Source organism: Cnephaeus nilssonii, assembly GCF_951640355.1.
Source record: "Cnephaeus nilssonii genome assembly, chromosome: 4".
Classification (NCBI taxonomy): domain Eukaryota; kingdom Metazoa; phylum Chordata; class Mammalia; order Chiroptera; family Vespertilionidae; genus Cnephaeus; species Cnephaeus nilssonii.
Genome location: NC_137075.1, coordinates 78,835,679 through 78,849,568, shown reverse-complemented (window position 1 = coordinate 78,849,568; position 13,890 = coordinate 78,835,679). Strand labels below are relative to the sequence as shown.

At 45.4% G+C, this 13,890-nt stretch overlaps 1 protein-coding gene across 2 annotated transcripts in view; it reads right to left on the bottom strand.

Moving 5' to 3' along the window:
- Nucleotides 1–13,890, bottom strand: part of RHOJ (ras homolog family member J) — an 80,774-nt gene that overhangs the window by 16,315 nt on the left and 50,569 nt on the right. For both annotated transcript variants that reach the window (XM_079767986.1, XM_079767987.1), the window contains exon 2: nt 7,125–7,183. In XM_079767986.1, coding sequence (XP_079624112.1) covers nt 7,125–7,183 — 59 coding nt within the window. The remainder of the gene's footprint in view (nt 1–7,124; nt 7,184–13,890) is intronic.

The following is a 13,890-nucleotide window of genomic DNA, read 5'->3' as shown; positions in this document are numbered from 1 at the left end:
GAACAACTGGGAGGAATGTCACAGCTAGATGAGGTAGGAGCAAATAACTGGTAGTCGGAAAGGATCACGTTTATTTGACTTTGTACCCAGAAGCTATCAAATGAGTCCCTCCAGCTGAGGGGCTTCTGATCGTGTCCTTCATTGGACCTTATCCTGCTCTGTATTCTGATCTCTCTTCTGTGGAAACGTTAGTCTTGCTGGGTTATTCCCTTTAAAAAGATGTATTAATTGCCTCCTGAACGTCTGTCACTGGTAAGGATGCTATATGAACTATAGAAAGTGAATAAGAATTGTCAATCCAGTTGGGGGAAAGAAAGGAAAATATGGGAAACAATTCAATTTATGTGGAAGCGAGATGGGTGAAGTATTTCTTGTCCTTTGTTAGCTCCATGATCATAGAATAATGAGAATCTTGACTTGACTGAATGATCTGACAGTCAGTACCGTGGCTCCCAAAAGCATAGTCTCCGACCAGCAGCATTGGCATCACTTGGGAGCGTGGTAGGCATGTCCACTCCAGGCCCCGGAGCGGAGGCTCTGGGGGAGGGGGTGCTGCACCATGTGTGTCTCTGTGTGCCCTCCAGGTGACTCTGTGGCATCACGTTTCAGAAACACAGGTTACCATGCTTCCCTTTCCCCCCAGCCAATTTTGTAGTTTAAGAAACCCCAGCCTAGCCAGATTGTCTAAGTGACTGTATTGGGACGATAGCGCAAACATACCTTTAAAGAAGCCTCACACCTGGGCGGCCTGGGCTCTTTCAGCCCCCACTTGCCACTGGCCAGAGCTGTGAAATGTGGCAGGGGCTGGGGATGAATAACAGGAGCATCTCCTGGCACTGAGAGCAGGGCAGTGGGAGGTGGAGGGATTTGAATGTGTACCAGCTGATAACTTAAGTGATTTTTATTTTTATTTGTGATGGAGCACATTGAGAGCCTAGATTGGAGGTTGAGGTGGTGTAAAGGGGCTGAGAGGAGTGGATAAAAAGTCTAGCCGGTATTTGAAATTACTGGTAAGAGTGGAAGACCAGTGCTTGAGTGCTTCTTGAAGGGATAGTGTTTTAATCTAAAAGAACAACTCAAATGGGGCTTTGGAGGGTTAAAGTGGACAAAGAGGCTGGGGTGAGGGTAGGGGTGGAAAATTGGGGCGGGGGCGGGGGGGAGATGTTAGGGAGAGATTTGGGGCAAGGTAGGCTTTGTACTTCCCACCTAACTTCACCCCAAAGGCAGGAGAGTGTGTGGTTTGAAGGCACGCCTGGTGCTCTGGGAGGACTGTGGGTGAGTATTAGAAAAGTTCAGGGACCGCCTTAGCATCAAATGGCACAGGTGGTGAGCGAAGCCATTAGACCAGCCCTCCTCAGACTTTACGCACATTTGAATCCCCCGGGATCTTGTTAAAGTGCAGATTCTTATTCAGCAGCAGGTCTGGGATGAAGCCCAAGAGTTTGCATTTCTAACCACTTCCCAGGTCACACTGACCCTGCTGGTCCAGGGACCACACTTGGAGTGGCAAGGACAGTGCATCGCACATTCCTTCCACCTCTCTTAGCTCCCGGTCAATTGGAAGTAGGAATCTGCTTCCAAGTCTTCTTGGGTTGAGTGACATTTATCCCAGATTTTCAGCACAAGTCTCATTCTCATGTTATCCCAAAAACACACTCATAGCTCTCAGGCTTGGCTTGGAAAATCTGGGCAACATACCTAGGGCGGGAGTGCAGCACAGCGCTTAAGAGCATGGGCTAGGGAGGCACATTCTCTGGGTTCAAATCTCACCCTGCCCGGTGACTACTGTGTAGCCTTGGGTAAGTTCTCTCTGCCTCAGTTTCTTCATCTATAAACTGGTTGGCAATAGTGTTGGCCTCAGAGGACTCTGATGGGTATAAAATGTGTTAATATTTGTGGGCCACTCAGAACAGAGCCCTGAATGTAGTAAGCTCTTTAGTAGTCAAGAGTCCACCCTCCATCCCGTGCCAACGATCGCTGCAGTGTCCTTATCCTCATCGGATAGCAGGGCTGAATCTGAAATGAGCGTTTTCTAAACTGAGTAGTAATGAGACCCAAATGTTTACATGCTCTGGTCGAAACTCTGATTCAATGTCTCTACAGATTCGCTTTTCAAAATTGGGGGGGAAGTAAGATCGTGTCCTAAGGTTGTCAGGTGGGGGAACTGCTATCTAACCCCCAATTTGCACACTTCTAAAACCACAGTAAGATGCGTGTGATCAAGAAAGGGTGAGTTACTCGTTGAGGAAAAACAATTATTTTGAGGTTTTAGGCAAACTTTCCATGGAGGATTGATGCCAGGGTCTGTTCTCCAGATGGCCCCACTGGGTGAGCCAACAGCGAAGGAAGACTGACGTCCTTCCAAGTAGACCCTGGGTTGCCATTAATGAACCCCAGCTGTACTTGCCCCCCGGCCTGTCCCATGTCTCTGCAGCCCATTGGGGAAAGGGGCCTTCAGAAATCAGGGCTAGAGCAGCCCTGGCTGAGGCGTGCAGCTGACAGCCTTCCTGCTCCCACGCGCCCATGGTCACTGGTGACGGATAAGCTGCCGTGGGCTGCGGTTTCTCAGTGACACACCCATTCTGTGCTTGCCCACATGCCGATCCTGCGGGGCTTGCATGCAGGGAACTCTGGGATGTACCCTGCTGAGAACCAGACTCCTGACACCAAAAGATTCTTGTTCCTCTCTGGCAGCGCCACTAACAGCCACTTTTGCAGATGTTGCCTTGAGATATGTCCATCCTGGAGTTTGGTCCGAGAGGCCTCAATTTGAGCAGCGCTTTGCCCATATGTAAGCCAGGGCCTACTCAGAGAAGGAGGCAAGACGTCTTAGTACCATGGCTGGCTCCACTCTGGGTGGTGGGAAGGGGGTGGGAGGAGGCTGGGCGCAGAGCCATGACCTGGGAAAGACCCCTCTTCTAGCTTGGCATTCCTCAGCCTGCGAAGGGCCAGGCGTTGCTCCAGCATCCCCACCCCAGCATCCTGCTCTCCATGGGTCTCTCACGATGCACTCTAAACAACTGGCCTGCAAGCACGTCATGGAAAAGTTGGCTCTCGGATTCTTTGAAGCTGAGCCAAAGACCTGAACTCAAGAGATCCCTTTCAGAGAGACGCTCAGAAATACACTCCTAGGGGCATGTGCCGGACAGGATGAGGCGGCAAGACCTAGAGGGATCTGGCTCCCAGGCCTGGCCTTATTGCCTCCCCAGTGTGAGCTGAGGGGCAGCATGCAGAGTCACCCTGAGAAACAGCCCTCGTTTCATTGTCTAACCCAGTGATTTTCAACTGGTGTGCTGCAAGTATTTTTAAAACATGCAATACCTGACTAGTTAGTCAGGGGCACTGACACTTTCCCCTTAGATTGTCAAATAAAAAAGTGATAAAAGCCAACACAACAACAGTTGTCCAGTGTAGCTGAATCAAAATTACACTTATTTTTTGTCAGATCGGCAAAAAGTATAGTCTTCGATGTGCCGCAGAATTCTGGTAATTAGTTTATGAGATGAAAAGGGTTGAAAATCCCTGGCCTAACCTAATATTTGGAATTCTAACAGATGAAGCGGAGTTCTGAAGACTGTTTGTAAAAGACTCTACTCCAAGTCCAAATATTAGTTTGTTTCAGGCTTTGGGGAGAGAGCTAATGCCTAACAGCAGCTGCCATGTGCTGGCAGTGTATGTGTGTGACTTCATTATGAACTGTTTTTATAAAGCAAATGCTTGGCTGGCTTGTCAGGGCTGGGTTAAGGTCTCAGTTCTGCCCAAGGCCAACGAAATGCGGCCAAGTGGTGGAAACCAGGTCAAAAGATTTGTTCAGGGGTAACTTTGAGGGTAGAAATAATGAGTTCCTATCAATTTACCTTCCAGAACACGTGCTTTTTGAGGATGGTTTCATTAATTCTGACCCAGAGTTAGCTCAAGCAAAGATGAGGGACACTGCTCCTTGGTTTATTCATGAAATAAAATTATGCACAGCAAGCCATCTTGCTGGGAACTCTATAGCCGGGCTCAGAGACTTATTTCCTTTTTGTGGTTCAAAAAGGAATCAAGTTTGAGATCACGGCTCTTTCTTACTAGCAACTCTGGCCAAATGAGTATTTTTGAGTTTGTTATAGATGTTCCTTAGCCACATGACTGCAGCAACATTATTAGGATATAACTGAGGAGGGTGACTACTCTATCTGAGGCAGGGAGTGGAAATTTTGGGACAATGCTTCTAAATTAAATTTGTTATAAAGACTGATTGGCAGAGTCATAGAACCATGGGAATCAACTCAGGTAATATTTTTCACCACCTCTTCCTAACACTAGGGACCATGCCTCAACCACCAAGGACTTCTAGAGGAGTGGTTTTCAAATTTTAATGTGCACATGAATCACCTGGGGACCTTTTAAAAATAAATTTTAGAATGTAGTAGGTGGAGTTGGGGCCTGAGATCTGCATTCCTAATAGGGTCACTGGTGACATTGATGCTGCTGGTCATTGGACCATACTTTGAGTGACAAGGATGGTGTACAGACCAGTAGCAGTATCACCAGGAAACATGCGAGAAATGCAAATTCTTGAGCTCTACCTGTAGAACAAGAAACTGGGGCTGGGGCCCAGTGGCTGGTTTTTGTGTGATTGTGATGCCTGTTCAAGTTTGCCAACTGGTCTACAAAATGAACTACCTGTCATCCTTAGAGTAACGAATTTCAACATTTAATAATTCTTTACTGCTGAAAGGTTTCCCTTAGGTCTAGCTTCAAATCATTTGGCTTAATTACTCGATTTCTTTTAGCCTTTCTTGGAGTCACCTTTTTTATTTTTAATCCTCACCTGAGGATATTTCCCATTGATTTTCAAAAGAGAGGAAGGGAGAGAGAGAAGGACATTAATTGGTTGCCTCCTGCACGCACCCCTGTTGGGATCAAACCCACAGCCTAGGTCCTTGGAAATGCAAATGCCCTGATTGGAAACAGATCCCACAACCTTGTGATGCACAGGATGATGCCCAACCAACTGAACCACTCGGCCAGGGCTCTTGGAGTCATCTTTTAAAGTTCCTAACCATAGAATTTGAGGCCTAGAGGAAAACGTAAGACATGTTCTGATTCTTTTTCCTCGTGTTTTATGTTCCCCTATGAGCCTTGTCTACCTCCGAGCTTTCAAAGTAGCTGCTGGAAAACATTAAAGTGAAAGTTAAGTTGAAGAAATACCTAAAACCATTTGTTGTTATATTTTATCCGTGCTCATCCCTTTCCCCTGTGTCAGAGGTTTAGGTCATTCTGCTTTCTTCAGTTTGGTGTTTAAAGATATTTTTGCACTGCCTTAGAGCTTCAACTCCTATACTAGTATTGTCTACATTTTTTTTTTTTCCTAAAAAGGACAGAGCAGTGGGAAAGAAGAATTGAACTCCACATGCGCTTTTAAGCCATTTTATTGAATTTGAAATTAAATAGAGGCCTGGAGAGGTTGTTCTGGGGACAATTAACACACAGAAGCTAACAATTGCATGGACTGCTATACAAGAGGGAGGGCATGAGGGGCACAGAGCACTTTTTAGAAGGCACGGGAAACAGGTTTCAGAGTCAGGCAATAATTCTTGCTGTACAGAACTTTTCAAACTGGATTTACTATCTATAAAATCTGACTATAGGGGAGAAGGGTGTAAACTCCTCTTTCTTTAAGGCTGTGAGTCCCTGACGAAGGGGGACACCCCAATGATTATGTGATTGAGTTTGGCAACTCCAGACCAAAGAGCAGCGTACCCTTCTTGCTGGTGGAGGAGTAGCCAAGTATGAGCTGCACTGAGGCCCCTGTACTTAGCGCAGAGGAGACAAACCAATTTTCCCATATTGGGCATCTGGGGGTATCCTGTCCTAGTTCTGTGTCTTGGTATTACTGTGAGGTCCCACTTCCTGAGAGTAGATGGCCCAAATAGCCATCTGCTGATGAGGGGAAACTGGATGCTCTTAGAAGCCTTGAGTCTGGAGCTAGATTCTCTAGGTTCCCCACTTCCTAGCCCTGCCCAACATTAGCCTTTGATGTCCCACAGACATTTATACCGTGGTCCTTGCAAATGACTACCGAAATCCCCAATAAAATTCCATTTACTTTTTTTTTTTCTAGTAAAGAGCTTTCAAGTTGAGCAGAAAGACATATAACCAGATAATTGGGGGGGAGGGAGGGCAGGGGAAGGCCTAGACAAATGTATAACTATAAATAACAATTACCAGGAAACTCACAGAGGGAAAGAGCATGGTCAGATGTTCACTCCAAAGGACTTAAGATGTAAAACTAAACAACCCACTGATTTTGACCTTAATAAATGACCCAAGACATATGGTAACAAAAGCTCTATCAAAGAAATTGGCCCACAGCTATCAATTGCTTAACCACATCCTCTCCAACCCATGAACTTACAACATTAGAAACTTTTCATAATGGAGTATGGGGTGTTTTGAAAGAAAGTTAAGGTGGCATTTTCACCAAGCAGAGCATGTGCTAACTGATTAAGTGTGGAGAGTTCTAGTTCATTGCTTTAAGTTAATGGTCGGCCCGGTTTTCCAACTTGAGGAAACATATCTGACAGAGTGAGGATATTTCAAAAATCTTAGAGAACTGAGAGTCAACTTCTAATTATTCACTTTTGGAAAACATCTAGTTCTGGCTTTTCTTTCTCCCAACACTTACTCTGTCTTCTTCCTACCCCTCACTCACTATCCCCTATCTCATTTGGAACCTTTTCACAGCTCATTAGGCAATTCAAATAAAGGGTGGGCAAAGAATATAGTGCAAAAATATAATGGGTGAAACTCAAACTTGAAATTGACTCAGTAATCCTAGATCTGGAATTGATATGGGTAGGAAGAACTTGAGAGTCTTGGCCAAATACATTATTTTGGTTATTGTTAGTCATCAATCAATGAATGAATTATTATTTGCCTATTAACATCTTGAATCATGTAATGGTTTAGTTTTTTGTAATTATAAATATTTTTAAGATACTAAGAATATGCTTTGGTTGTCATTTAGGTAGATAATAAATTTGCCCCCAATGATCAGAAGAGGTACTATCTATTGAACGAACCAATATAATAAAAATAAATCAAGATAATAATAAATCAAGATAATAAAAATATACCTGTCCTGCCGTGTCATACAGTCCGAGCAAGTGTTGCTTGTCTCCCACGGTCACAGTAACTAGGGGAGAAGAGAAGAGGAGAGTCCATAAATACAAGCTTCAATCGGGAGCCTTCACATTTCTCCATGCCAACATCTCTTTGGGCAGCGAGGATAAGCATATGCCTCATCCATGTATATTCTAAACCAAGATGACAGCATGATTTCCAAATGAAAGACAGCCTTGGGCTGCAGTAAGAGTGGATGGCTAGCCAAGTCCAAATTTTTCAAATGAGATTGTTATTGGGGGAAGTTGGGGTATCATTTTCCCACTGACTGCCAGGGTTGGAGACCTTATGATATCTGGAGAAAAAGAATTTTCTGAGACTTGCATGTGAAGATGAGTGATTTTTATTTGCATGGAATTACATCCCTGGGTTCCTAAAGTCCCATCTCCCTTAATCCAGTCCTGGAAGAAGTATAGTTGGGGTTTTAGTAGAGCTAAAAGCAAAGCCAGTGCCCAGAGTTTCCTTTCCATGTTGCAGCCGGGTCCAGTTCAGCATCAGGCTAGTTTCAGTCCATTAGTTCATTTGGGTCTTGGGACCCAAAAGAGTCCCAAGAGAACAAAGAGAGAGAACTTCTTTGTTCAGGGGATTAAATATTCCAAATTTCTTGCCCTTGCAGTGGCCACACCCATTCTGGCCAATGACCTATTCCAGGTGTGACTGACAGGAAAGTACCCTCCCTATGTCACCCCAACTTTACTGGGCATTTGTCTATCTTCCCTTGCTGGACCCCTGGGGAGTGTAAAATTGTAGCTTCCTGGCAAAGCTGCCCAAATGATATGCCTATAATACTTGGCCTTCCCTTTGCTTTTTTCCTGTTATTAATAACTAGGTTAATTACAATGATATCAAGATGAATATTATTGGTGACACTAAGGCACTCTGTAGACTTCTCATTGATTCTTATTAAGCCCTAGAATATCAAGCTCCTGAAGGGAAAAAAATGCTGAACTTTTTATTGGTTAGGTTATTTTTTCATTTCATTTGTTTGAGCCACCTTTCAGGACACAGAATTGTGTAAGCAATCTCTCTGTTAGAAATCTCTGTTTTTATCTGTCTTTGAAATGTTAATAAAACCCCCAAAACAAAGAATATTAACCCACCTGCATATTTTATAATCTCTAAGGCAAAGCAAATAATGAAACAAGATGGACTTCATATTTATTTTAAAAAGTTTCTTAAATTGAATATTCCCGTGCTTTAGCTCAACTGATTCATTACAATTTTGAACCTTATTTGCAGGAGGACATGTTGTATGGGTTCAGTTTCACATACCTAAAGGTGTATGTAGAGTGAAAAGTGGACAGTTTGATTTACCCAGCAGGCTTACTGCTTTGCCAAGCAATTGTATCCAAAAATGAGAATAGAGGGATACCATCCACTCTGTACATGTCTGGAAATGAAATAGAGTCTCAACTTGAAACTAAACTGAGATTGAACAGATTGAATGCATAATACACTTCTCTTGGTGAGTAGAAAGAGCAAACTTAGATTTCCAAAAAAAAAAAAAATTTAATTTCTCTTTGGAAAAAGGATATAAAATAATAAAGGAGAATGTGATTTTTCCTATTTGATTAAGAACTGCAAATACAATGTAAAGATGCCTCCATTAGCTATGCAGGAAATGAAAGGGAAACTGAATTAGCAATCTTTTATTTTTATTTATTGATTTTAGAGTGAGAGGGAGATAGAGCTAGAGAGAGATCTAGTTGTTGCCCCACCTATTTATGCATTCATTGGTAGCTTCTTGTATGCGCCCTGACTGGGGATCAAACCCACAACCCTGGCATATCGGGGATGACACTCTAACCAACTGAGCTACACAGCCAGGGCTGAATTAGCAACCTTTTAACCAGTTAACTGCCACGATATTTTGAATTTAATTAAAAAAGGTCCACCGCTTGCGTCTATAGATGCTTATGGCGTGCAGATGGTTAAAACCCTATCTCCAACATATGCCAGCCAAATTCTCCAGTCTGCTGCTCAGCTGCTGATTTGGTATTGATTTTACTTTTATTTGTTTTCAGGTTGATGGGCTACATGTATGCAAAGTACTTCTTAAGTGGCTCATTCTTTGCAAAGCACTTGTTTAAAAGCACTGACTCCACAAACACTGGGAAAATTTTTTTTTTTTTTTAAATCTACACAGGTCATCATGTGTTAAGTTTGATAACATCGCTGTAGCCACTCAGCTTTTAAACGTGTACTTTAAAGTGATGAACCCGGCTCCATCCAACCCTGGGGACAACACTGACAGAAGGGATTTCAAACATTTTTACTTCCTTCCAAACGCCAGGCCAGTGATGGAAGTGAAGGTGAGTCGTCGTGGCCCGGAACTCTGTCCTGTTCTGTTTCTCTCTTCTTGAATACTTTTGCTTAAGTCCAGCCATATGTTCCTGAAATCTGCCTAAATGCTTTCTTTCGTGGCCAATTCACTACCTAGTTATGGATCAGGAACACAGGGAAGAAAGCCAGCCATTTCCAGGAATTTCCTACCTCTACCAAGCCCAGGACATGCAGGTCAGGGGCAGCTGTTCCAGGGACCCCCTTGGACCATGCCACGACCTACAGGCCCAGAGCCTCCTGTGGTGCAAGCCCTGGAAGCCGAGTCACCCCCAGGCTCCCCCGAGAACCGCAAATATTCCTGAGCCATGGCTCCGACCTTTGCCACTGGAGGCCTGAAGCTCCTGCTCGGGGTTTCTCAGAGAACCATGCCCTCCAGCCTGCTGGTCCTCAGGCCTCACCCTGTTCTCCCTTGGCAGCTTCGGGGCCAGCGCCAGCCCAGGAAGGGTGGGCTGCGGGCCGAGAGCCTTCTTTTCCCTCCGGCCTTCCCGCCCTGCAGGGGTGTTTGAGGCCCTGGTCCTCCCTAGACTGGACGAGCTGGAGAGGAGGGGTTACCAGCAAGGCGTGGGCACGCTGCAACATAGCGAACGCCATGCCAGGGCAGCGTGGAGAGGCGTGGGAGCTCGCAGGAGGGGTAGTACTGTGCGTGCGTGCGCACGTGCGTGTACGTACATGTGCGTGTGCGTGCAGTGGGGCGTGGGAGCACCAGAGGGGCACTGCTGGGTGTGCGCACGCGCACTGCTGAAGCGCGGTCGGAGAAGGCTTTCCGGAGGAGGTGTGTGAGCTCAGTCCCCAGGATGGGCACACGTTACCCAAGGTGCATTGGCAGAAGGGACGAGGGCGGTGCAGGAGCTACCAGGGTGTGCTGGGGGCGGGGCAAGGGGTGGCGCACTAGCTCCCTGGGGTGCATGGGGAGATGGGGCAGAAGAGGTGGGCGTGCAGGGTGGGGCTAGGCTGACTCACTAATGTAGCCTTTATTCCGAAGGCTTTGTTTATCAATGGAAGCCTCCAGTTCTCTCTCCCCCCTCCTTCCCCCCAAGAAAGTGAAAGAGAAGGAATGAAAACAATTTCCTTGGGTTCTGGCAAATGGCGGGAAGATGGAGGATGACATGTTGGGGTAGGAGTGGTGTGATTTTCAGCTCTGCTGCGTAGTGTCTGTCTCCTCTGTGTGCTTGCCCAGCTCTGCTGGAGGAATCGAAGGGAAGGGAGCAGAGCTTGTGCCCCTGTCTCTGGAAATCACTTTTATTCTCTCTTCTCTGCCCTTTCATTTTCCCATTTTATCGGAAGGAAGATAAGTGGATCGCACAGTTGATGCTAGAGAACATCTAGGGACAGCCAGAGACCCATCCGAGTGTTAATCACAGATGTGGGTTATCCAAATGGCTTTGTGAGCCCTTATCTTGGACTAGCAGTGGAGGCCTTATTGTTGCCAACAGGCTGCAGTGTCCTCTGAGGCCCCTCAGTTTGGAAATGAATCAGCCACAGGAGCACAGAAGGCAGGTGTGCCCTAAAGTGCTAATAGTAAATGTAGTGAGGCCGAAAGAGCAGGATCTTTTAAGTCAGGTGGGTCTCATTACAATCCTACCTTTGCTATTCGCTGTCTGCGTGACCTTGGGAAAGTCACCTAACATCTCTGAGCCCCTGTTTCCTTATTTGTTAAAAATGGGGATAACACTGCCTACCAAGGTGAGGACTTGTGAGAAGGAAATTAAATGAGAAAATGCCTGGCACACAGCCTGGCCCATCCATAGCGGGTGACGAACAACTGTTCTTTTCTCTCCTTCAGCAAATGCTTATTAAACCTCTTCTGAGGACAAGTCTGTCTTGCTCTCCACTGTACACCCAGTGCACATTAACTGGCACATAGTAGAGTCTTAATATTTGTGAATTACTGGTCACTTTCTGTCTTAAACGGTAGCTATTTAGATCTTTGTCTTATATCTCCCACTGGACAGGAAGACCCCTGAGGACAGGATTCCCATACCCCATGTCCCACACAGTACGTGGCACACATCCTGGTAAGCGTAGTAGATGCTGAACACAGAAATGGAGCACCAGGGGCAACTCAGGCAGAGGAGAGTCCTTCAAACTGTGCAGACCTGCAGCTTGAGGCTCCCGGCAAGGCACTGACTGCCGGGAAGTGCCTGCAGCCAGCAAATCTGCCTGGCAGACAGTGGTCAGGCTAAAATCCCAGATCACCTTCTCTTCTCAGACTATTAGCACTGTTTCCGAGTTTGGAGAGGTTTTAAAGAGAGTGGGTCATATGACATGCTCAGACGGTTCTCTCCACAAAGTGGGAAAAGTTGTCAGTGACCCGTTAAGGATGTAAAATGAAGGCCTTCTTTGTAAACCTTTCGCTTCCTTGTGTTTCTTCTCTGTGCAGATTTGAAGTGGCCTCTGTGAGTTGGAGTGAAATCTAAGCCCTGGCTTTGATTTCTTTCACCCAGGGAGAACTGACTCCCCTCAGCATGTCGGCCACCTCACAAAACCGCGTGTCATTTGCAGGATGAGGACGTGTTGGTCATTCCCTGTAAGCCAGCCCAGCCCACCCGTCTAGCCCATCAGCAGCAATAGGAACCTGGTTCAAAGCCCCTTCCTTGCTGGCCCATTCAGCTGCCAAGAATGGGCTTTTGAAATCAATATTGTGAATATATGATGAATCCTGAAAACTCGAAGGCTGGAAATGTCAAGCCAATTAGGAGGAAGCCTCGAAGTGCCCTTCCATTCCCAGCATATAGCCCGCTGACTGCATCACTCATGCCGAGTGTATTCTATTTGGCAGGTAGAATGAGGCAGGCCTGATGAGGTGTGTGGATGTAGTACCGTCAAGGTGCTATTTTGGAGGAAGAAACACTAGGTTATAGACATAGCAAGAAATAGAATTTTAAGAAAGTTAATAACATGACTCTCATGGAAATATAGGGTGAGGGTATGTCAAAGATTTATTAACTCAATAATGAGAGGACCAGTAAGATGATGAATCTTGTTCAAAGGGCATTTTGAGGAAGCCGGCATAGATAGGTACTTAAAAAGCAAAATGTTAGAACAAGATGGCTACATTCAATAAAGAACTGGTTATTGTCCTGTGGAAAAGATAGCCTTTGTGTTTTCTTTTATACTAAACAGTAACTATTGGCATCTCTACCCAACAAGATTTACAAGTTAGCATGCAGCTTCAGGAAGTCTAAGCTTTTAGTTAATAGTAGAATCAAATGAAGGTATATTATCCTAGATTGTTACTTCTTGGGGGAGGGAGTTAAACACTGCCCCAGCATGACATTGGACATTGGAAGGACAATTGCATGCTCTTTGCCTTATATCCAAGTTTCAGATAATTTTTCTCCACGCCTGAATTCAGGTCCCTACTTTGCTACTCATTTGGGGAGATGTTGGGCAACTCTGTATGTCTCCCTCTCACCTGAAAAATGAACAAATCATGTTTACCCTAAAGGTACATAAAAACTCTTTATAGTTATTCAGAAGTCAGGGGGTAATCATCACAGCAGCTTGTCTGTGTCTAGGGGTTGGCAAGAAATGGGAGTTTAAATGGAAACCCACAATCCTGACCCTCATCATACTTGCTGATTGGCTATCTTCAGCAGCATCCACTCACCTTCCCCCTCCCCATCCCCCTCTGAACTGACCCTCATCCGCTGCTCTGCTTCCTTCCTAGAAGATCTTGTCTGCGACTTACTCACCTGGCTCAGTGTCCACTCTTAGGGGCAGCTTTTTGTGTGTTTGTGACCTGGTTTAAACCTCCCAAATATGCATGCACATTTTATAAGGAACCATTTTATAAGAAGCCTCTGGGATGAGAGCCCCCTCAAGTTAAAATAAGTTAGGAATCAGTATGAAACTAGAAATAAACAATACATTTCCATAAACAGGAATGGTGGCGAATTCCTTCCTGGTGAGGCCGTATCCATCCCACATATGTGGTCCTCTTAATGTGGCTTGAAACCCTTCTTACTCATCTGCATGGCTCACCTCAGCCTGCTCTTTTCCCTTATTTGCTAAGAATGCTTCTTGTTTTCTGAGCAGCAGCCTGTGTGTGTGTGAGTGTGTGTGTGTGTGAAATAAACGTTGCTCGTGGCTCAGGGAAGTCTTGTTTGATAGGCTGACATGAGGTCCTGTTTCTGTAGAACAAAGAACGAGGAGAAAATCTCATAGGCTTCCTGAAAATCTGTTCGGACTCTGAGCTGAGGGCTTGCCTTTGTGAGGTCTGTGTATTCATCCTGCAGTAACGAGAGTCCATGTGAACAGAGTAATGCATCTGCCATGCATCTCCCTCCCTGGTCATGTTTCTTTGATCTGTTAGGTATGCCTGTTGTGACAGGGCGTTTGGTGTGTAGTTATTCCAAGTTATAACCACCCGGAATT